Here is a 25,836-nt window from a genome sequence, read left to right as displayed (position 1 = left end):
GGTCATGATCTTGCGGTTCATGGTTCGTGGGTTCAAGCCCTGCATTGGACTCCTTGCTGACAGCGCAGGGCCTGCTTGGGATTCTCTGTCTCCCTCACACTCTGCCCCTCCTCTGCTTGTGTTCTCTCTCTCTCAAAATAAATAAGCTTAAAAAAAAAAAAAAGCATTCAATGCAGTATTGTTTGTAATAAAGTAATACTGAAAGCCACCTAAATGTCCATCAACAGGATGAATTAATTACAGTATATATGGACAATGGAACACTATAGAGCACTTAAAATGGATAAACTATGGCTACATGTTATCATCATAGATAAATCTCAGAATGTTGAGAAAAAACGGAAAATACAAAAGTATTTGCACATTATGATGCCATTTACATTAATTTTGAAAGCATAAACAACAACACTGTATTCTTTATGGATAGATATGGTATTAACATAATATACGTGAAAATAATATATACCAGATTCAAGATTGTGGTTTATCTGGGAGGGACAAAGATCAGAACTGGGGAGAGGTGCACAGTAGGCTTCAACTGAAGCTATGTTTTATTCTCCTAAAAATAACAGAATATAGCAAAATGTTAGGATTTGATGGTGCTGGGGAGCTTGATGATGAGTGCCTGTATGTCTATTTCATTGTCTTCTCTACTTTGCATCTGTGAAATAATTTCTAATTTTTAAAAGTTTTTAATTAATGTATACCTTGGTTCAGAGCAACATTATTCACCATAGCCTAAAGGTGAAGCAGCCCAAAAAGCCATCAACAGGTGAATAAACAAAATGTGGCAAGTACATATACTGGAATATCACTCAGCCTAAAAAGGAAGAAAATGTTAACATACACCACCATATGAACCCTGAAAATATGCTAAATAAAATAAACCAGTCACAAAAGGACAAAGAGTGTATGATTCAACTTGTATGAGCTACCTAGAGTAGTCAAAGTCATAGAGAAAGAGAGTAAAATGGTGGTTGCCATGGGGCTGGAGAGAGGGAGAAATGGGTGTTATTGTTTAACGGGTTATGGAGCTTTGGTGTGAGAAGATGAAAAAAGTTCTGGAAACAGTTGGTGGTGACAATGTAAGACAGTGTGAATGTACTCAATGTCACTGAAAGGCAGACTTGAAAATGGTTAAAAATGATAAATTTTATATTATGTACATTTTACCACAACTTTTTTTTAAAGTTTTTAATTTAAAAAATCGAGGATCAAAGAAGAACCAGTAAAAGACATTTTGGAAATCATATGAGGGAATACCATGTAGTCAAAAAGAGTAAGATCCACATGTGCTGATAAAGAATGATTGCCAAGGCACACTGGTCACCAGAAAAATGAAAATGTGTATGGAAGGCCACCATTCATATTGCATAGGAGATCTCTGGAAAATACCTAAGAAACTGGTAACTGCCATTGCCTCGTGAGAGGAAAACATGGCAGCATGAGTTCATGGGTGAATACTGGCCTTATCTATTCAAAAACCTCAACCGATTTTTAAAGATCAATTCTCTAAGTTCTCCATGCTACTAAGAGGACTGAAAATAAATAACTGGAAATCACACTTAATACCCCAATTCTGAGTAACTGAAGAGTCAAGTGACATGCCCGGGGGGACACAGGTGACAGAATTGGCACCGATTATCCTAGAATGCACTTTTTCTAAATGTTTGAAGTATTTAACGAGACTTTAAAAATGTCTACTTCTGTACTGCCAGCTTATTGAAGCAGAAAACATCATATTTTCCCCAAAATAAATTATGCTTGGGAAAAGTTTTTGTATTTTGCATTTTGTAGTTTTTATATTGTCAGCATCATTTCCACATATATTGTAACATTTGCCCCTATATATAATTTTTTATAATTTTAACAATCTCCTTTGATAAGACATTTTTCTAGTCCTTTCCTTCCAATTTGAGGCTCTCATTGATCATTATTTCTATTTAGCTTCCGTATTTGTTGTTTACCTATCCAAATATGCATGGATAATGGATTCTTTTAAAGCAAAATAGACATTTTTTAAAATCACAAAAATCATACATACACACATATGTGCATTCTGAATCCCAATCCACCATTTTTCCCATTCTGCATACTTTAGCACCTAAAGTTATAAAAAGAATACAGCCCTTGTTATTTCCTAACATGATGTCTGCCCTTACATTATTTATGGATTGACAACTCTTCTCCTCCACTAGACAGTTTTTAGCCAAAGATCCTGCTCCCAAAGTAGTGTACCAACCACATTCAAACTGCTAAGATTTAGAGAGTCCACAGGGTGGCACTAGATACCTTTGGTCAAAGTCCATAACCCAATAAGCTATTTCTAAAAAAACAGGGATAGAGAAGAGCCTCTGGCATTAGCAAAGATTAAAAATTAAAGCTACTATGAAAGACATCTTGTTCCTGTCTGGAGGGATGGCTGCCAGCCAAAGTATATTTGAAGCTCTAATTACATACTTAAAGACAACCAAAGTACCAAGCAGACGTTATAGACTCCTATGATGAAGCATATTTCTTCCAGTGGCAAATATCCATCTGTTCCTTTGAACGTACTTCATTATACATACATACAACATACTTCCGTACGCTTCCTCCTAATACGCTTTTCTCTCTCTATCCATGTATCTCCACATCTTTCTCTCTTACACACACATACCCACATGTATCTACACACCATGGTATGTACTTTTAAGTGATTTTTTTTGGCAAAGATTCATAATCACATCCCTATTAAATATTTACAGTTCAAAATTGTTGCCTGTCTTCATCTTTTTGTAGGTTTCTACTTTTCAACAGTTTGTGAATATCCCACAAGTAGGAATAAAAGTTGGTGGATTAAGTTTCAACTCAGATGATAAAAATCTTAAAATTCATCACAAAAATACCTATTTCTGATCTCTTTACAATCTTATATTAATTTATAACAGACTGTGAAATTTCATTACTAGTCTTTTACATACAGGCAATTGTAAAGGATAACACCCAGCAATTGATCTTGAATAGATTTTCAGCAAATAAGCTTCAGAAATGCCTGAAGAAAGAAAAGCTGAAAAGCTCTAGTGGTTAAAGACTCTCTTTTTTGATGCCCATTATCATAGCCTTCTTTTAAGTTAAAAATCTCTTAGAAATGATTTAATAAAACGTGCTGCCTTGAGTATTTTTACAACACACAGACAGATTCAATGTGATCTATTCACTTCATTCAGAAACATTTTTTTGTGCAGACACAAGAATTTTTCCCACGACAGTAAGTGTATGTGTCTTGCATCCTGATTAAACAAACCATAACAGCACCTTCCAGCCCTATAATCTACTTTTTAAAATGAGTATTTAAATTCAAAAGCACATTGCATATAGTAACCCAGAGTACTTAAATGACCATAGCTCAATATTTGCATATATAAGCTAATTATAAGAGTATTTTATATGTGAAACACTCAAAAGATTAATGGGTAGATCCCTTTTTACATTGTTTATTTTCAGAAGCAGTGATTATGGTCCTGCTAAGCCCAAAGTTCCTTAGAATTTGAAGGAAAGATAAATTTTAAAATACATCAATAAAATTAAGAACTTGCTCCAGGCTCAGGCTAACTCCAGTGATGTACAGAAGAAGTTGTGTGAGCAGCTAGGTCAATTCTACCGCAAGCCCAAGAGCTGACATACTCTGTATCAGTTCAAGAAGTCTGGCAGATCATATGCAGACTGATGAATGGGAAACCTAGTCATTGACCATCAGCATTGAAAATAACGCCTCAGTGCTGACAATGTACCTTTTCCCTGTGATCTCCAACTCATAACCAAACAATTTGCAGACAAGACTCAGAAACTGTTTTATTAAATTGAACACAAAATGCCTGTTATAATAATGTCAAGCTTTTATCATAAATCAGTACAGAAGTGAGGATACACAGCCAAAATGAGCCATCAACATAAGCAGTGTAAATTTTAAATAACTTTTGGATTTCTATATTCGATATGCTAAAAAAAAAAAAAAAAAAAAAAAAAAAAAAAAAAACCAAAAGAGCAATTTCAATTTCACAATTCACAGTTGTGTAAAACCACAGTTGATTGGTTTTAATCCCATACTTTTGCCATTTTATGGCCCCAGAATGCAAAGATTTCCAAATCAGTGACTGGCACTTAGCCCCAACAGCATACACAGATGTTAAACCCCTGAATGACATTTAGAAAAAATTTTAGGAAACAACCCCAATTTCATACGGTTCTGGCTGGCGCTTTTTAGCCATATCCTTTACTAGATATTGTTCTAGTGAAACAGCAAAAGCCAATTTTAAAAGTTTGCCATGCCATTAAATGAAGTGTTCTAAAGTCTCCCTTGGTTTTTTATGATTTTATTCTCTAATTTAAAACAATAACTACACTAAAATGCAACCTTAACAGTGAAAGCAAAATCAGTTTTGCTTCTGGATCTAGAGCATACATCCAAGACAGGCAACGTATTGCCCTAGCAGATGCATGGAATGCTTAAGAGCAGAATCGGACATGCTCTAGTAAGGCATTTCAAAGCAGACACACCATACCCAAACTAAATTATTATGGTCAGCCGAGGATACCACAAGGTGAACGCCAATGTACACAGAATTAACAAGAAATTCTTACAAAATGACACACTGATTTACAAAACCACAGAAAGGTGCTCAAGTACCAAAAGAAGGCAAAACAACGACCAGCCGCTCTAAAAGAGTTTTGTTCCAGTAAATGCCAGATTTGCAGAGTAGAAATAAACTTCATGTGTGCTTTGCCCTAGGATATCACTCATCCTGACACATGGGGTTACTTTTCCTTAAAAAAATATATCATGTCGACAATATACATTGAATCAGTGATATAGAACATTTATTTTCACTAGTGAGGGGGTCACTTAAGCACTTACATAGAAAAAGGAGTGAGTCATGAAGGTTATTCAAAAGCAAAAAGAAATCTCATAAAACCTGCATTATTAGTCAGTATTCAACAGTGAAGTGAGATTTTTAGTAATTACATTGGCTTAATGAGGAACATGACCATGAAAAAAATCTTTAAGTTCAAAGAACTGTAAAATGCCTAAAAACGAAAGTCTAACTACTAAAAGTACATACTTTCATTTTAAGGTCCCCAAAGGAATGTTCAGTTATTTTGGAAGTCATGATTTATATCATACAAGCACAAGAATATGAATCAGGAATAGTCAAGTTTCAATTCTGACTTATTTGTTCAATCTTCATGACCTGGAGCAAGTCACTTAAATTCTTCAGATTTTATCCACAAAAAAATTTGGCATAAAAATAAAGGCATATGTCAAAAAACATTTTTCTAGACAGTACTAGAGTAAAGCTAAAGATGCTTACTAAGGCTTACAATTTCAACAACTCATTGTACAGTACAATCGTTTTTGATCCTGCTAATTATGGCTAGAGGAAGCATGGACAATTACAATTCTCAGGGAATTCAAAGTCCTTAAATAAGTTAATGGTTTCAACTTTCTAAACTACAAAATCTGTTCTTCTCAAGTTGTTTAAAACCACTAATCATGTATAGGTTTGACTTTCCTCCTCTCTACATTCTGGTGGAGCAGGTAAAAGTAATGACAGAGATGTAGTATCGTGGAGAAAAGCAGCAATATATTAAAATGAGGTATACACTGATTTAATAAACCCCAATTGGTAATTTACAGTTTTTTTAAGAAGCTGCATAGTTCAGCAAAAATACATCATCAAAGAGGGGTAAAGAAAAAAGTTCTTATCATCGAATTTTAAAATGTGTGACAACTAAGCTTTTAAAATGACCAACCCCCAAAAATGTCAGGTTGGAAAGCAACTGTCTTCCTTTATGCTACGCACATATAAAACAGAAACCTAGAAAGCTAAAGTTCACGAGAGAAAAAAAAAATGCATGTTATTTGGTTCAGGTTATCAACTTAATACACTGCTTTTTAAAAGATATTAATTTAAACAAATAATAAACTCTAGTTAATGACACCTATGCTGAAGTGTGTAAGGGAAATGTACTGTCTGAAATTTACACTGAAATATGGATTTTAAAAAACTCCATGGATGGATGGATACAGGGATGGATGGACATGTGGTAATACAAACCTAGTAAAATGATGATGGTAGAATTTACTGGTGCATATATGGTAAAATTTTTTCAACTGCAATGTACATTTAAAATTTTTCATAATAAAATGTTGAGGAAAATGTTAATATTTCTACAATAAAATTAATTTAGCAGTGTGTTTTAAAGACTCAAAGTACCCAGGCAATTTAGAATTTTAAATTAATTGAAGTAGGGAATTTTTGTTTTAAAAGTCCTCACCCCTGATTTGTGAAGATCCTTTCTTTAACATAGAGATGAATTAACGTAAGTATTGTGGCAAGGGTAAGATAGTCTCTTCACACATCTCATTTGCAAGTAAATAATTCTCTCCTGGATAGACATGTTGGGAAAAGACCACTAGAAAAAAGTTCTTCCAAACATCAATGTCAAGCACTTTTCAACCCACCACACTACTATTCACTAAATATAAACGTAACACAGATTAAGGTGAAAAATAATCTGACTATTGCCAGCCTGGGATAACTGGATTTATTTTCAGGGGTATGGTTCCTGATCAATAATGTTAACAATTTTACTCAATATCAAATTGAAATTGCACTAAGCAAAAAAAAAAAAAAAAAAAAAAAAAGACATAGAACACAATTCACACAGACCTTTGCTATTCCAAGCTTCTGTTTTATGAATTGTGATTGATGGCAATAATTCTATCATCTCTTCTCTCTGTAAAATGATAAAACTTGCTAAAGGCACTCATATTCTGGGCTTAACGGAGACAGGGTCACATGGGACCACAAACCAGTATTGTTTTTTTGGTAGCTACCCAGAAAGGGAGTTTACAAATGATCTTCCCATTCATAATGGGAAGAAAAGGTCAAAGAGCTATCAGTAGGAACGTCATATGAGAAGCTATTTACACAGCTATTTGTCCATTCAGCTAGACCGATAGTAATAACTTACGATGGTAGAGGTCCACAACCCAAAAAAAAAACAAAAAAAAACAAAAAAACAAAAAAACAAAAGCAACAACAAAACACTATTATGTATGAAACTCCTGAACAATGATTTGGCTGTTAAAAAAAAAAGTTGGCAAAGTGGAATATTTTTCAAGCATTTGTTCAAAAGCCTGCATTAAACTTTTGCCTATATTGACAAAATATTTCTATTTGTAAGGAAGCTTTATTGTTCTTAGTATATGCCTCACCAAGTTCTTCAAAGAGCACTTCCAGCCTACATCCTGATATTAAGGAAACAAAATAGGTTCCAAATATACCATCCCTAGACCTCTCTGTAGAGGATACTCCACCTAACGGTTACATGTCTCCCCTGACACAAGTAAGGCTCTTTTTTACACAGGTCACTGGACAGTCCTCAAGCTGTCATTGCTCATGGTCCCAGCCAATTCAGGAGTGAATAAATCCTAAATCCCACCACTAATCTTTAGAATCTATCTACAGAGAAAGATTTAACCAAATATATATACATATGTTTATATATAAACATGAAATATATATTTCTCCATTTATCTTCATTGAAAGTGTAGATAGGTAGCTATAAGCAAGCATTATCAGTTCTATAGAACAGCTTTATAAAACAAGGTGGAAGATTTCATGCTTCCCTTTAGCATGTTTAAGTCAGAGGAACATAAGGATGATCTCAGACAGCCATGATTCTTCATTCAATCTCAGGGTTTCAAAAATCCTAAATGGTTTTCTGAGTTTACCAACTAATTACAAGGGGAAATAATGAGGGAGTTGGAGAAGTTACTTTTTCTAAATGAATGGTATAAAATATTATTCATCTTGCAGAATCCAGTGCAATAAGAGACAAGCAGAAAAATGTAATAAAAAAACATGCACATATTTACAAGTTGCAGTACATAATATACAAAGACAAGACCAACAAAGTATTTTTCTGTTCAATGTGGAGTCAAAAGGATTACATGGCACACTCAATTTTGTAGCTTAACTTTTTGAAAAAAACACTTCAAAGGCATATGCAATCCAACCTTTTAATTGGAACATGGAATTTTTCCTTTACAACTTCTTGCCCTCAATATCTTAAGAGTTTCTAATTGTTATCTTCTAACATTGACTTTGAATGACAACTTACACAAAGATATTCACAGAGAAAAGAGACTTTGATGCTATGAGTTCTTGCAGATGATTACTGAAATCTATTTGTTTGACTCAAGGTTTTCCACTGTTTAGGCCTCTGTCCATCGTTGTATACAGCATATAAAAAGATACTAACATGACTCCTGGGGAGCACAGGGTGCAAATTCTAAAGCACATTACAGAGCGGGAGTGGACTTCACAACATGAAACCAATGGAGATCACTTATCACTGCAGCAGGAACAACAGCCTTCTTCGACAGGGGAAAAAACACTGTCTACAGGGAATGTATGAATATGAGAAATTGTACCATGCAGAGATGTGTTTATTTAGGTATTTCCTTTCTGACAACCTCTGTCACCCTTTGTTTCACCTATAGAATATAGGAGAATATTGCAAGGTAACAAGCCCAAAACAACCCACTGTCCCAGAGATTTGTGGGTTTTTTTGTTTTTTGTTTTTTGGATGTGTATGTAACCTCCATAAATGATCATGGAAGTTATCAACTTCCTACAGTTTGGAAATTAAGGAGCAAACTGAGTTATTGTAGGCAATATGGTATCTAAAGTGTCATATAAAACAAACACATAGCTCTTTTTTAGTGCAAAGAAATAGAGCAAGTAAGAAATAACACTATAAATCTAACTTTTCTTTAAAGAAAATGCGTTTATGCATTCATAACATCCATTAAGGGCACTGGGAGACTGGAAACCTGAATGTGCAAGGCCAGGATAAACATCAAGGCCTTTAAGTCCACTGCTTTTTGTACATATGTAATGAGATTGTTAAGTGGGGAGAGTGGGCGAAATCCTTCCTTTAATTTTATTTGTAAAGGAAAAATGGAAAATAGATAAATGCCACTTTTACAAACTGTAAATTCTTATTCACAATCCTTTACTGTTATCTGAAATAAGGATCCAATGAAATTTTCTCTATGGTATCACATAAACATATGTGTGTATATGTATATAAATATATACACACATATATGTGTGTGTGTGTACATATACATAAACACACACACACACAGAGACATAAAGAGAAAGAGGGGAAAATGAGATTTTTAAATAATTATAGAACCAAGTGGCCAGCACTGTTATATTAAAATCTACCAAAAAATTATACTTAGCAGCAAAATGAGTAACCTACTGACCAACGAAATAAGCTCTAAATTGCCCTAAACAAATCAATTATATAAAAGGATTATACTATGAGTCACAAGTCTAGATAGAATCTCAATAACGTTATTTCATTCTTCTATTTTGGGGAGAAAAAAAATTACTAAACAATTCTACTATCTTTCAAAAAACCACTTCAACCAAAGGGCAACTTGATACTGAACTAGAGGTTAATCCCAAAACTGAATTTTAAATACATATCTAGATTGCTCAAAAACTGTTCATAAGTATTAAAGGAAAAGAATGACAATGATAATTTCCTTCTCCTCATCTCTTTGCTTATAGAATTCCCAAGGGAAAAAGGAGTTTCATTTTTAATTAGTAATGTAAGCAATCAAATGTGAATTGACCATAGTGCAAAGATACTACTCAATATAAACTTCCTGGTGAATGTGGCCTTTCAAAAGAACTATGGATGAGCACCAGTCTTATCCATGTAACTATAGTAAGTAGATAAAATACAAGTAATGAAAGTTCATAGGGTACTCCATTAGTTAATCTAGCCATACACTAGAGCTTCTTATTTTGAAAACAAGAAAATAATAATACTGTTGTAATTAGCAGATACCAAAGTACTCCATAATGTATTTCTATTATCTTTTAGAAAGCTAAATTATAAAGAAACCAAAGTTCACGTATTTTACTATTGGAAATGATGCTACTAAAATTTGATTAACTTTTTTTAAAGTCCTCTCTATTTATGAAACAGTAAGGTAGTAGTATTTTCTCAGGACGGCCAACAAACTGGCAAGACAGGAAAGAATGTACAATGTAAGGATCAGTTTATCAAAAAAGTCTGCAAAAACAAATGTCAAGAGAACTGAATTTAGGATCAAGACCATCATACAAGTACATATTATCAGTGAATAACTCTAAAACCATCCGAAAAATATCTTTGTAAAAAATAGCATATCTATCTTACACTCACTGGATATTGGAATGGGGGGCTTGGAAAGCCCATAATATGGCTGGGGCATGAGAATGAGCTTATTTTACAAGCTAATTCAACCAGGACAGGGGAGGGGCAGGGGAGGGGAAAGGAAGAAGGTGGCATTTAAATGAATGAAATCCATGACTGGAAATGAAATTTCACCATTTGGAAGTCTACAAGCACATTGGAAGTGTATGAATCCATGAAAATCTGCATTTCAATAATGGGAAGACATGATAATGGGAAAACATGTCCTGGGAAAGACCCTAATGCAGTTTACAATAATAGTATATCCTACTGACAAGGCATTGCGTTGAGGTGGTTCCAAAGAAGCCTTGGGAAACCAAAATCTCTGCTTACCTGTTGTCACCGTTATCTGAAGTAAGAACTCAAGAATATTCTTAACAGTACATAAAACTAAAATTGCAAAAGAAGGTGAAATTTTCAAATAGTTAAAGCTCTAAGTGATCAGGCTACTAGTTGACCAGAACTCGGTCAAGATAAAAAGTTATTTCTCATGGGGTAGGTAGGTCACATGCTCTAAGTAGCTCAACACAACTGACCTGAAAACGCATCGTGACCTAAGAAGCACATTCTTTACCTTCCCCAGTTTTGACATCTCACGGTACCACTGCAGGTTACATATATTAACATTAAGCAGAGGAATGTACTTATATCAAAAGGACCACAAAAGCAGGGCATGTCGACAGAAGGCAAAACACCAGGCAGGCAAAGCTGCTCTCTCTGAATGTAACAAGCACTATACATATCCCAGGTTCTCCATCTCGTTCCTGTACCGCTGCTCAGACACCTTGCTTTTATGTTGCTTGCTCTCTAAATGCTGCCGGAACTCCATCTCTTCGCCAGCCCCGACATTACACATGGAGCAGTAAAACCGGCCACTTGGAGTCACACACATGGCCAGATCACGGGGGATTCTCTGCCGAGAGCGGGGATTGAAGTAAGGACCTGCTAAAGCAAGAGATGAAAGTAGTGTAGTCACTTCAAAATATTTACTCAATAAACGATGGCAGTCTGGCTGATTATCACTGTAATTTGTCACTCTAAGTTCAAATTATAAAATTCACTGAACTCCCAGCTTTAAAAGAATGCAAAATTCCCAGATTTTCTTAAATTACATTTTTATACAGGTGCAATCTAAAAAGCTAAAATGATTCCTCCGACTATCATCAGAAAGGTTACCATAGGGCCAAACCCAAGCTCAAAATGGCAATGTCTCTAAAAAGTAAATAAAATTTTAAAAACTGTTTAACTTCCAAACATTGCATGGAAACTTTTGTGATTATGCTAACTCTTTAATCCAAAACTTCGACTTCTAAGAATTATCCCAAGAAAATACTGAGAATTTTTGCACGGAGATTTGTCAACAAGGACATTATTTATGACCAGTGTTCATATAAGTTTTTATCAGAGGATGTGGGGAAAGGAGAGATCAAACACATGATTTGAACAATTACGGTAATGGATGCAATGGAAATCCATGCAGTCACCATAAGTAACAAAAACTCTTTTGATTACATGCAAACGTAATTATAATATGCTACTAAGTGAAACAAGAATATCACAAAATATAATCGCATTTCTATTTTAAAGAAGTATACAGAGAGATGGGAATGACATATACAAAAACGTTGGTGGGATTACTAATAATTTTATTTTCTTCTTTTTACATAACTGACTTCTTTTTTTTTTTAACTATGTTAAATTGAATTTACTAGCCTGTGCATTCAAAAAAAGGTAATCTAGGGGCTCCTGGGTGGCTCAGTCAGCTGAGCATCTGACTCTTGGTATCAACTCAGGTCATGACCCCAGGGTCGTGGGATTGAGCCCTGCATCAGGCTCTCCACTGAGCATGAAGCCTGTTTGGGATTCTCTCTCTCTGCCCCTCAACTCAGCTTACACCCATACTCTCTCCCTCTCTCTCTCAAAAAGAAAAAAGTTAATCTATAATTATGTAAATAAATTCTTTAGAATTCAAAATATGCAATGTGACGTATTTATAGGTAAACCAAATTATAACTAATGTATTTTAAGTTGGGGAGGTTGTTTTTTTGTTTGTTTTTTGTTTGTTTGTTTTTTGAGAGAGAGAGACAGAGTGCAAATGGGGGGAGGGGCAGAGAGAGAGGGAGACACAGAATCTGAAGCAGGCTCCAGGCTCCGGAGCTGTCAGCACAGAGCCCACGGTGGGGCTCAAACTCACAAACCGTGAGATCATGACCTGAGCCAAAGTTGGATGCTTAACCAACTGTGCCACCCACGCGCTCCTTGGGAGGGCTGTTTGTTTTTATTGAAGTATACCTGACACATCATGTTACCTTAGTTTCAAGTGTACAACATAGTGATTCGACGATTCTATACATTATGCGATGCTCACCACCAGTGTAGCTGCCGTCTGTTACCATACAACACTATTATAATACCATTGACTATATTTCCTATGCTATACCTATTATCCTCTGACTTATTCATTCCATAACTGGAAGGCTGTGTCTCCCACTCCCCTTCACCATTTTGCCCAAGCCGCCCTCCCCTCCCCTACTAACTATTTGTTCTCTATATTTACTTAGCATAATACCCTCTAGGTCCATCCATGTTTTTTCAAAGAGCAAGATCTCATCCTTTTTTATGATTAATATTCCATAGTGTGTGTGTGTGTGTGTGTGTGTGTGTGTGTGTGTGCGCGCGCGCACATGCATGTACACACCACATCTTTATCCATTCATATACTAATGGATACTTGGGTTGCCTCCATATTTTGGCTATTGCAAATAATGCTGCAATAAACAGGGGTACATATATCTTTTCAAAATAGTGTTTTTGGGGGTGCCTGGGTGGCTCAGTTGGTTAAGTATCCAACTTCAGCTCAGGTGATGATCTCGCAGCTGGTGAGTTCAAGCCCCACATCATGCTCTGTGCTAACAGCTCAGAGCCAGGAGCCTGCCTGCAATTCTGTCTCCCTCTCTCTCTGCCCTTCCCCCATTCGCGCTCTGTCTCTCTCTCTCCCTCTCTCTCTCAAAAATAAATAAACATTTTTAAAAAATAGTGTTTTTGTTTTCTTTGGGTCAATACTCAGTTATGTAACTGACCTAAGTTGGACAACTGCTTATTAATTTTCTGCTTTTCTTTTCTACTGTAAGAAATACTTAAGACTTTCCTCAAGATATTATTTTCACTGAATCCTACAGTTTAATCTATTTTTATTACTGTTTGGTTTTAAGAATTTTTAATTTCCAGTAAGATTACTTCTTTGATCCATGAGTCATTTAGAAGTATTTTAAAATTTCCAAATGGAAATTTCATAACATTTTTTTAAATGTATTTTTTGATATTGACTTCTCATTTAATTGTATTCTGGCCAGAGAATGTAGTCTAAACTGCCATCTGTCCTAAAGTTTATTTCATCTAATTTTTAATTTTTTAAATGTTTACTTATGAGAGAGAGAGAGAGAGAGAGAGAGAAACACAGAGTGCAAGCAAGCAGGGGCAGAGACAGAAGAAGATACAAAATCCGAAGCAGGCTCCAGGCTCCGAGCTGTCAGCATAGAGCCTGACGCAGGGCTGAAACTCACGAGCTGTGAGATCATGACCTGAGCCGAAGTCGGATGCTTAACTGATGGAGCCACCCAGGCACCCTACTTTATCTAAAATCAATACAGCTATCTCAGCTTCCTTTCAGCTGAATTTTTTATCTAATCTTATAACACTTGTCTTTAAACTGGGACTTCAGTAAATTTACACTTACTATAATTACTGACATATATCTGAACTTCTATTAATCCTATTACATTGTGCTTTCTATATGTCCCTTTTTTCTATGCTTCTCTTGCCTTTCCAACTAACTTTTTTTTGTTTTTTTGTTTGATTTACTGTTCACGTGAATTACCTCTGCTGATATGTGTGTGCACTGGAGGCTGTGATGGGGAGAGAATGAAGGACTATTCAGTTCAACTCTCCCCTACTGGAGATAATCAGAAAATGCAGACAACATTCCTCTAAAGTGGCAGTTCTAACCTGAAGGTGTATATGAGAATCACTGAAGAAGCATTTTCATACCACACATATGTCTGGGTCCCACTCCCAATTTACTGACTGAAAATCTCTAAGTCATGGTTCAGGCATGTGTATTTTGTAAAAATTCCCCCAATAAATCTGATTCACCACCCTACTTAAAAGCCACTGCTATAATCTTTTTTTATTTTCCCCCCAAAATGAAGATTTAACATTGTACAACTTTAAACCAAACAGCCCATTTTTATAATGCATTTTACATTTCTCAGCAGGCAAACACCAGGAGCAGTATAAAGGACTATGATCAGAGACCTTAAAATAAAAATAAATAATATACCTCAGCATAAATAAATGAATGAATGAATGAATGAATAAATAAATAAATAAATAAATAAATAAATGCTTGGAAATAAATGCCAACTTGAAAAGCCACTAGACAAATTGAACAAAACCATTAGCTAGCCCCAAATTCCCAGGACTACTTATTCCCATTAAAGGAAATAAAAATAAAGAAGACCATCTGTAGAATGTAGCCAAGGTATGTGGAAATCCACAGGATACCTGAATTATTCTGTACCGTATACATATTCCTCCTATTAGGCATCATCTTATACTCATTCCCTTCTTTCCGGGTCCGCCGCTGACCCGCCTCTGAGGATTCCCTGGAGAAAAGAAATTTTAAAAGAGTGAGACTTCTAAACAAGGATCCCTTTCAACTCTTTTTCTCTAGACAGTCAGTCTTACACAACACTTTGGCCTCAGAGAAAGTGGCAATACCTACGAGAATGAGTTACTCTGAGCTTCCGCCAGCCGCAGCCTCTTGGCATGATTCTTCCCTTGATAGTGAGCCTGAGCCACAGCCGGAGAACTAAAGGAGGCATCACAGAGCTTACAGTAATCGTTCTCTGTGGCCAGGATCACTCTGCCTCCTGGCTTAAAGGAGCCCATCTGACATCAAAGACACAAGAGACAAAGTTAAAAAAAAAAAAAAGTGAAGTTTATTCCCTTCTTTCCTTCAAAGTTCCCTCTAAGTGTTGAAAGATAACCAAAGGTTACGGTATGACCACAGCATTCGGCTTTATAAGGAAAGGACATAATTCATTCCAGAAAAAAAAGCAACAACAACAGAGAGAAAAAAAAATGTTGAGAGACAATGTGGTTTTGTATTACAATCACCTATGTACCGAACTGGTTAATGGCTTGTTGCTGTCTCCATGGAGAAATTTTTTAAAAGAAGCATAAAAGATTCAGGGCAGTACAGGTAAGGCCTAATATCACATTATCAGAAAGGTAAAGTCCATCCAGAATCCATCAGCAAGCCTTTAATGAATGCCTACTGCTTTTAGGGATTGCTACCTAATGCAGAAGGGATATACAGACATATATTTACAAATGAGCCCCTCTCCCAAAGAGTCTAAAAATTAGCTACAGATGTAGCTGGGGAAAAATAACCAACAGATTCAGACAACTGTATTCAGCTGAGAAACAAGTTATGAGAAACCTAACACAGTGCCTGGAAGATAGTATCTACTCAATAAATACTGTTAACAAAAAAAGACAAACTAGATTTTGGCTAGAGGAGAATAAAATACATAATAAGGAGCCTGGAAAGCATATCGTATTAGGACCAACTGAGGGAAACAGTATTGTTTCATCCGGTCAGAAAGATTTTCTGGGGACAGGATAGCTGTCTCCAAAAATCACAAAGGGCTAGGCTGTGAAAGAAGGTGATGGCTATTTGCTCAGGAGGCAGACACCAGCTGAAAACAGTCCCCAGCCAGGAGTGACCATCTTGTTCCAGAGCAGCCTTGAGGAATAAGGGCCCTGTAAATTGCTCAGCCTGAAAATCTGTCTGGGTATTTTCCTGTCCTTTGACTCTGTTTTTACCTTCTCTCATTTACCCCACAAACTCATGAGGATGGAAAGATACCTGGAATGGCTGTCCACACTTTAAATACTGGAAAACTGATGTTCAGACAAGTAAAATTATGCTGTCATGGTTAGTAGAGGTCCAAGGTCAAAAGAAATTCTTGTTCCGCCAATTCACAAAACATGTAATGCCATGGACAAGTTACTTAGCTTACCTGAGCTTCTAATAAATGTCCAGCTGAGACAAATGTTGCTGGCCCACGGATTACACGCCCACTAATAAGGCCAATACCTCTACGTTCTTGGAAGCACTAAATGCAATCAGGGTCCAGGACTAGAATGAGGCAAGACAAGCATTTGCCATGGGCATGAAATTTAAGGGTGTATCAAAAAACTCAGCCATCAAGATAAATAATATTTTAACGGAACATTCTTACAAATCAAACCTGATGCCAAAAGAAATCAATGTAAACAAAGTATCAAAATTTTAAATACAGACAGGATCAGGAATAGCGCCATGCCAAGCCATATGGCAGCCAAGGCAGAAGGAAAATCAGTAATACCTACCCCGTCTTTAAGTTGTGACATTTTGTTTACTACTGATTTTTTCAAATTAATTTTGGATTTTTACAATACGACATTAAAATATTTATCTTGATAACTTAATGTTTTGGCTCCCTCTTAATTTTTGTGCCTAAGTCAAGTACATCCCTGACATCATCTTAGTCCCAGCGCTGAATGAAGTGACGCATGGAAAGTGCTTAGCAGAGTGCCTGGCATAGTAAGAGCTCAATTAGAGTTATTATTATCTATGACCATGTATTGTTCTACAGACAAAGACAGATGAAGGAATACAATCCATATTTCAGAGACTGTTACCGAGTACAGGATTTCTTGCCTCAAACACCTGCTTTACCTACCAAAGAGTGAAAGAACTTGGCTCACCAGTATGTGTCATTACACCAAAGTCCAGATAAAGTTTATACAGGCTCTTGCCATAGAGGTAAGAAAGCGGTAATCTGAGAAAACTGACCTTGCTGGAAGGCAAATAGGAAGTCAGGGGGATTAACTGTAATAAAGATGTAAGTGTTTAAGAACCTCTCTTTTCATTCAGAGCTTAGCCTAGACATTCAGAGTTATTTAACCCAGAATTTTGAGAAATGCTTAGAGAAAAGTACATGTACCAATATTTGTTTCATCATTTCATGCATCGCAACCAAAGCCAACGAGAAATCTCGAGGGTCATGGATGTTGGCAAGCTTTACATCCAGCACTACAGTTCAAGGAGTTAAAAGTACCAAGGAGAACCTTTTGGGAGTATTTGCCCAACTGTACCTTGATGGGCTCATGGATGACAAATTTCATCCATGACCACTTGTGCACAGGACAGCTTCCACCCTGACACACCCATCTCACCTGTGGAGGGACTGGAACCGCTGGGGTGGCCACAGGTTCCACCACGCTGCTCATTCTGGCAGCAGGAGGACAACTGTTTGCTGCATAGTAATTTCGGAGTTTCTTACCGTGATTTTTACCCTAGAAGTAAAATGAAATGAGTAATCACCATGAAGAAAATCTGTCAAATTGAGTTAATGTACTCACTAAAAACATAGAAATAAGCGGAGAAAAACCCAAGCGATGTTACCTACATTTTATTTTTTCAGATATATGCAACAGTGGGGTAAAGAGACTACTAGATCTTAAAGTAAAAGAGTCTACTCTTTGGTTCCAATAGAATGATTTATCTGGGAAAGATGAGGGAACAAAGCCAAAAAAATATGAATTTCCTATTATTTCTGGAAAAGTATCGCATTTCCCAGTGATCTATGTCCTCCCCCAACTTGTTGCCATTCATATGCCACTGCCTAAATATGAGTTTTATTACACTCTGATCTAATCTACTTTATAAGTCAGTAATGAAATGGATAATCCAGTTATTTTTACAAAAATAGCACTTGCAGAGTATCTTTTTACTTGCAAAGGGCTCTCCTGTGCATCAGCTCATTTGCTGCTCACAAAATTTCCTGTAAGAGGAATTTGTTAGTATTTCCCACACATGATAGCTGAGGAACTCAGTCTGGAGACGGTGGAGGACTTGTCCCTGGCACCTTCAGCTGGGGTGAGAAGTGGAGCCAGAGCTTGGGACAGGCCCTCTGAATTGAGAGCAAGGCCCTTTTGACTATATCAGGATGGCTTCAGGAGGCACTGTGTACCTCTACTAAAATGCATTTGCCTCTCTCGGTGTGTTTTAAGTTGTTATTCACACGATTATATTCCCTGAACTGATAGAAACTTCAAGCCTGTAGGCAAACATTCATTCACCATCTACTACAGGCTAAGCCCTAGAAAAGAAAAGACCTAGCACACACTCAAGAGGAGGAGACAGATATATAAGCAGGTAATTAAAGTAAGGCGATAAATTCTACCTTCTGACCACTGGAATGCCCTAAAGGTGCTTTTGCCAAAGTCACGTGACCTCGTAGTCAAACTCACATCTGTGGCTTCACCACATTCTAACTCTAAGCAGCATGACACCATTGCTACTCCCTTCTATTGTCTTCTGTGACTCCCACTTACCTCCTGACTTCTCATACTCTAAACTCTGCAACATCCAAAGCTCCACCGTTGGCCCTCTTCTCCATCTACATTATTTTACCCTCATAGCTTTAAAATAATCAACAAGTTAGTAGCTCCCAAATTATCTATCTCCATCCTTATTTTGGACTGAAGGATTGTGTCCCACCAAAATTTGTATGTGGACATCTAATCTGGAGGTGGAGCCTTTGGGAGGTGATTAATCACTGTCCTTATAAAAAGAAGGCCAAGAGCTCCCTCACCCTCCTCATTCTGCCATGTGAGGATCCAGGGAGACGTTGGCTGTCTGTAACGTGGAAGAGGACCTTGCCAGAATCCAACCATGCTAATACCCTGATCTCAGACTTTCAGCCTCCAGAACTATGAGAAATGAAACTCATTCTAGCTCCAGGGCTTTTGTACTTGCTGTTCCTTTTGCCTGGAATGTTCTTCTTTCAGTTCTCTGCATGGCTAGCTCCTTCTTATCTTTCAGGTCTTAACTCAAATGGCATCTCACTGAATGCCATCCTCCCCTACTCTGCACACACATACTCTCTAACACGTTACCACACTGTCTGGTCTATCCTAGTTCCACTTAGCATGATCTGAAATGACATTGTTTGGTTTGTTTTTTATCTCTTTTGTACTTTCTGGAATGTAGACTCCTTAAAAATAAGGACTTGTCTTGTTTACTCTTCTATCTCCAATGTCTAGAACAGCTTCTAGGCACCTGTCTGGTTCAGCCAGTAGAGTGTGCAGCTCGGGTTCGTGAGTTTGAGCCTCACGTCAGATGTAGAGATTACTTGAAAATAAAATAGTAAGTAAATAAATAGATCTAGAACAGTTTGTAGCATATAGCAGGCAATCAGTAAAGATTTGTTGGCTAAATGAACCAAGTATTATAATGGAGATAACAAATACACTGCCAAGAGAATGCAGAAAAGGAATTTGTTAACTCTGGCTGAATGTGTCAGAGAAGGCTTCCCTGAAAAGGGGACAATCAAGTCATCTTTTAAAATGAGCAAAAGTTTACCAGGCAGGTAAGGAGTGAGGGGAAAGAAAATCGTGAACAGAAGAAATACTGTAAGCAAATACTGTAAGCAAAAGCCCAGTCTGCCCTATTGAGGAATCACAAGAGAGACAGTCTTCTGGAGAAGAGAAGGACTTGAGATACATAGTGGGCTTAATGGCGAAACAGATCTTGGACTTCAGAGGCAGCAGGGAGCCCCTGAAGGACTCTAAGCAAAGTAGTTACATGACTGGATTGCATTTGATAAAAATCAACCTGGAATTAGCACGGGGGATAAGTCAGAGTAGATCAAAGCTGCAGCTGGATAGATGAAACAGAGCTAAGGACAAAGCCCTGGGACAATATAATGTAACAGTGTAGTAAGAATGAGGATCAAGAAAATGAGATTGAAAATGTCTGGTCCATCAAATAAAATGAAAACCAGACAAGTATGGTATTATGGAAGCTAGAATAAAGTGTTTCAAAAGAAGAGTCTAATTAGATACATTATGACCAAACAGAAACATACGTATAAGGAGATATCTATAAGTGTTCCTAGGTGGCTCAGTCAGTTGGGCGTCCAACTTCAGCTCAGGTCATGATCTCACCATTTGTGAGTTTGAGCCCCACTTCAGGCTCTGTGCTGATAGCTCAGAGCCTGGAGCCTGCTTCAGATTCTGCGTCTCCCTCTCTCTCTGCACCTCCCCTGCTCACACTCTGTCTCTCTCTCTCAAAAATAAACATTAAAAAAATTTTTCTTAAAGCGTGTTCCTAGAAGGACTGTTAGTAACACTGAAAAGTAAAAATAACTGAAGTGTCCATCTACAGGATAATGCATAAATCATAGTCTGTTCCTACAATGAAACACTATACAGTAGTGAAAAATAAACATTCCAGGGCCATGCATGGCAACGTGAATGATTCTAACAAAACACTGAATGAAAAGATCAAGTTGCAAAAGGAGATATATAACAATAATTTTTTAATATGGGAGTTAAAAATATGAAGAGCCACTACAGTTTACATAAGGAAACAGTATGTAGCAAAAGTACAAAAAAGTAATGGAACAATAAATATCAATTCAGTACCGTAGCTACACTTAGGAACACAGGAGAGGATACAATTTGGGAAGGGATGCATGGAGGCTTCAACTGAATGGATAATTGTCACTCAGCTTGATGGCAAATATGCAGGTTCATTATGTTATTTTTGTGCTTTTTTATGTCTGAAGTATCTCATAAAAATTTAAAACAATACTAACAACGACAAGAAAAAAAAGAGTTGTTCACCAGGTCAAATGCTATTGTGGGGTTGAGTAACGTCAGGACAGAGAAGTAATGCTTGGATTTAAAATCAGAGGTTGAGTAACTTTGCTAGAACCATTTCAATAGAGGGGTTAAGAGGTGACATGGAGGGGCTTGGCGAGACAACGGGAGATGTGAAAACAGAAATAACTAGTATAGGCAAATGTTTAGAAGGGTTCTATGACAGGGCAGGGAGCAGACATATAGGGTGGAGAGTGAGAAAGGGAAGTGGGTCAAGGGAAGGCTGGTTTTAAATGTGGGTTTTACTTAGGCTCATTTGCATGACAACAGAAGGAAGTCAGTAAAACCTGAAGAACAGATGGTACAGGAGCCAAAGCATGTCCGTGAAAAGGCAGAAGAAGATGAGACACATGGTACTACAGGAAGAGCCAACATTAGACACTATTCACAAGTTTCAAGCTGACGTTACGTCCATCACAAAATGACAATCATGGCAACTAATGTTTTTTAGCATTCATGTGATAAGCGGTGCTCTAAATACTTCATATATATTATCTCATGTAATCTTCATGAAATCTCCATCAAGTAGGTATAATTACCATCCCCATTCTACACATGAGGAAACGGAACTCAGGAGAGTTAAAAACTTGCCCAAGAGTTTCCAGATAGCTAGGCAGCAGGTACCTGGGCTTGTGTGTCCCCATCTACCCTCTACAAACAATACAGAACAGTAAGGAAAACAAATAAAACTACACAAAAGCCATGCCCTCCACATAACGAGAAGGCACAGAATGCCCAGACTTCAACATAACTATAAGTAAAAATGGAGAAAACATCAAATCCCAGGGAGCACTCACTCACACTTCTGCCACATGCATTCACAGTAAGCAAGAGAGTCTTTCTGCAGGAAAGAGAGAAGAGGAAGCTAGCAGCAGACCTAAAATTGCTTTCAAACCACCACCAGGAAAAATAAACCCACCCTAAGTTTGTAAACACTAAAACATGATCTGGTGGAGCAGAGCACTCACTACTGAACGGGGCTTAAATGTACACATGATCTGAGGCAGCAAAGTGGCTTCTGGAGGAGAAAAAGACAAAAAGGAAGGGAGAGGCACCTTTTGGCACATGGGAGGCAAAGGGCGGGAAACAACAAAACAGGAAAAGCTAGCATCCTACAAAACAACAACAACAAAAATTACAGGACATACAAATCACAAAAAAAAAAAAAAAAAAAAAAAAAAAAAACAACAACAACAACAACAACAAAACCTGAAGAACTGAACTTTGCTACTGTCACAGAAGAGACTGTCACTGAATTAAGACTCTCATAAAGCACCCCAAATCCTCATAATGAACAGATGAAAACACTAGTCAGTTCTTTATTTTATTTTATTTTTGAAAACTAATCAATTCTATACAAAGTTATTACCAAAAAAATTAACACATCTCAGCCAATGAACTCCACCCCCCAAAAAAACATATGAAACAGAAGAAAACCATTAAGACAATACTCCAATTTGAACTAATATAGTCATTTATTTGGAAATCTGAAACATCACGTTATCACCTTCAATCAGAATCCAAGAGGTACAAGGAAAAATGGACAAAAGAGTAAGAAATGAAAAGAAGGGTAATTAGGAAAGAAAAAAGAGAATTTTATCAAAAATGAGAAGTAAATGCGTGCCAAAGGAAAACAGACACAAATGAAAATGTACTAAGAGACACTGAAGAAAGACAGAAAAGCAGTCAAGAAAATAAAACAATATAAAGACAAAAATCTTAAAGGCTCAGAGAGGAAGCAATGGAAATGGAGGACAAGAAGGAATACTTTATGCAAAACTGGAGCCCCTGAAAGACAAAAAAAACTAAACAGCCAAATAGAATATTTGAAACCATATTCAAATAGAACTAATATTTGAAATTACAACCCAAGAAAATTGTCCAAAAGTAAATCAAGACCTGAATCTACATATTGAAAAGGCACGCCAGGTTTCTGGGAAAATCAACTTAGAACAATCAGATCTGAAGTATATTTTTCAAAAGGTATGAGATTTCAAAGAAAAAGAAAAGAAAAAGCCTCAAGCTTTCCAGGCAAAAAGAGCAAATAACTTACAAATGCATAAGAATTAGAATGGCATCCACAATATGTAAAACAAGGCAGTAGCTGAGAAGCATTTTTTTTTAATGACACTTAATGAAAGTGTCAACCAAGGATTTTATGTATAGCCCACTGTCCCTGTGTCAAGGGTCAGGACTACAGAAAAACATTTTCAACATACACAACCTTAGGAACTCAGTACGTGTAAGTCCTGCTTGAGGAATCTTTTGGAGCTTCGTCCAACCAAAAAATGACTGGGAAAACTTCAGCAAAAGGGCTGATGGTAAGTATTTTCATAGATATAATTCTAGATCAAAAACTAAATAAAAGGTGGAGATCAGGATGAAAGATTGATGTTCAAATATTACACGACACAATGGAAATCATGCAACAAAAAACAGAAAAAGGAAGAGGACAGTAGAACAAGCCCATTGATTCTGCAATAGGTAATTTAGCTGGAACACCACTGAAAACTGACAAACCAGAGGGGGGCCTGTGTGGCTCAGTTGGTTAAGTGTCTGACTTTGGCTCAGGTCATGATCTCGCGGTTTGTGGGTTTGAGCCCCGTGTCGGGCTCTGTGCTGACAGCTCAGAGCCTGGAGCCTGCTTCAGGTTCTGTATCTCCCTCTCTCTCTCTGCCCCTCTCCCTTTCTCTCTCTCAAAAATAAATAAACGTTAAAATAAAAACCCTTAACTGACAAACCAGACAATACATTAAATAACTGAACGGGATAGTAAGATCACTTAAAGTGTATAAATAATAGGGATATGAGAATGGACTACAAGGTATAGTAGGATGTGATATACATTCCTAAGTATACGTTTTTGTATAGTTCTTACTTTTAGAACTGTATTAACATTTCACAAACTTAGAAAAAGAATCAAAGTCAACAAGAATTGGGGAGGACTCAAAATACAAACAGAAACAAACAAACCTTTTGTATAAAAAAATGAGTAACACAACAATACTGAATGGGGGGGGGGGGGAACTATTCACATGGTCTTAAAGTATCACCCCCACGATATTTATTAAACACAAAAAGAAAAATAGTAACTTTACAAAACAAGAACCTTATACCAGGCAGCATCTCTGTAACCTAAGTAACTTTTTAAAGCAATATTTTTACTATATATCATGCTAAAGACAAAAAGAACAATACACAAATATTATCCTCTGGTTAGTAGGTTTTTCATGGGGATGTAGCTTATCAATCTGCAAACTATGTATACTGAGAGAGAGAGAGAGAGAGAGAGTGTGTGTGTGTTGTGGTTAATGAGTGCCTAAGTTTTTCACTATCCTAGAAAGAAATTAAACATTAAGAAAAGATGAAAGGCTGGAATGAACACTGTCCTATTGTACTGAAATTGGAAGTTTCAATCTGAACTCAGTTTTCAACATACATGCACATAAGTATATATAAATGTGTGTACACATAAATATATATAACTAGCTCTGCCACTGAGATGATCTAGAAACACTAACATCCCAGTAGCAAAGAGTATGCCTTGCACTCAGATTTTGGTTTCTAAACACCATTTTCCAATAAAAGTATACCTGGCTCCTTGAAGAAGTGGCTAGCATAGGGAAAATACAAGAAAATCCTAGAATCTTTTGTATTCAGGAATTAAGGAAGCATGACAAAAATTACAGGGATGTGTTAAAAGGACACAGGCACCAGCTTGAAGATTCTCACACTTTTCAAATCTGGGACAACATAAACATCGGAATAAATACTGATAGTAATACATTATATCCGTAGAATAAAATAAGAATCCATAATCTATGGTGATTGAATGAAAGCAGAAAGTTCTTCCTTAAGGTAAAATTCCAACTAATAAAGGTAGAAAGAATCATTAAAACAGAAAAATCACCATTTGGCAAACACCACAGTAATAATCACTGCAGGGAAGAATCATCAATGGATGTTAAAATTACTCAGTGAAAATACCGTAAGAAATAAAATACAGAGTCTCAAAGTACCTCCCCACATGATACTTATTAAACACAAGAAGAAAAATAGTAACTTTATAAAGAAGAACCCTGGCAGGCACCACCTTAACCAGTGACCGAAGTCAACAGCACCAATGATGCAAAATTTTCATGTCATCTCCTTCCCAGTATGATGCACGGGGAATGATGCAACATCACTTCTGTGGTATTTGTGTCAAACACACACACACACACACACACACACACACACACACACACACACACACACAGAATCTGAGCTTAATAATGAGAAAACATCAATCAAACCCAAATTGGGATATTCTACAAAACTACTCTTCAAAAATTGCAAGATTGTAAAAAACAAAGAAAAAACTCAACCTGTCTAGATTAAAGGAGACATAACAACCCCATGCAAAATTTCATCCTGGATTGGATCCTGGAACCAGGAAAAGGACCCCATTAGACAACTGGTGAAATGTAGTCTGTAGATTAGATAATATTATTGTTATCAGTGTTAATTTTCTGATTTTGATCATTGTACTATAATTATAAAAACATTCACATTTGGGGAATCCGGATGAGGTACATGCAGAAATTTTTGGTAGTGTTTCTGTAACCAGCTTGTAAGTTAAAGGTTATTCAAACTGAAAAGTTAATAAAATAGGATAAAACTTGCCCAAAGCCACAAGTAAGTGGCAGAGCTGGGATCAATCCTGAGCCACCACGCCTCACTGCACCCTAGGAAAAGTCAACAGTGTTA

At 36.7% G+C, this 25,836-nt stretch overlaps 1 protein-coding gene across 2 annotated transcripts in view; it reads right to left on the bottom strand.

Annotated features, from left to right (window-relative positions):
- Positions 1-3,986: 3,986 nt before the first annotated feature.
- The window catches only part of ZMAT3 (zinc finger matrin-type 3), a 32,492-nt gene continuing 10,642 nt past the window's right edge, over positions 3,987-25,836 (bottom strand). The window contains exons 3-6 of one of the 2 annotated variants that reach the window (XM_060639256.3): positions 17,596-17,715; positions 15,092-15,258; positions 14,872-14,972; positions 3,987-11,253 (exon numbers count right to left, since the gene is read on the bottom strand). In XM_060639256.3, coding sequence (XP_060495239.1) covers positions 11,042-11,253; positions 14,872-14,972; positions 15,092-15,258; positions 17,596-17,715 — 600 coding nt within the window. In that variant the 3' untranslated portion in view covers positions 3,987-11,041. The remainder of the gene's footprint in view (positions 11,254-14,871; positions 14,973-15,091; positions 15,259-17,595; positions 17,716-25,836) is intronic. The other variant, XM_060639259.3, reaches the window with a different exon arrangement.

Source organism: Panthera onca, chromosome C2, assembly GCF_046562875.1.
Source record: "Panthera onca isolate mPanOnc1 chromosome C2, mPanOnc1 haplotype 2, whole genome shotgun sequence".
NCBI lineage: Eukaryota > Metazoa > Chordata > Mammalia > Carnivora > Felidae > Panthera > Panthera onca.
This window is presented reverse-complemented; position numbering and strand designations above follow the sequence as displayed.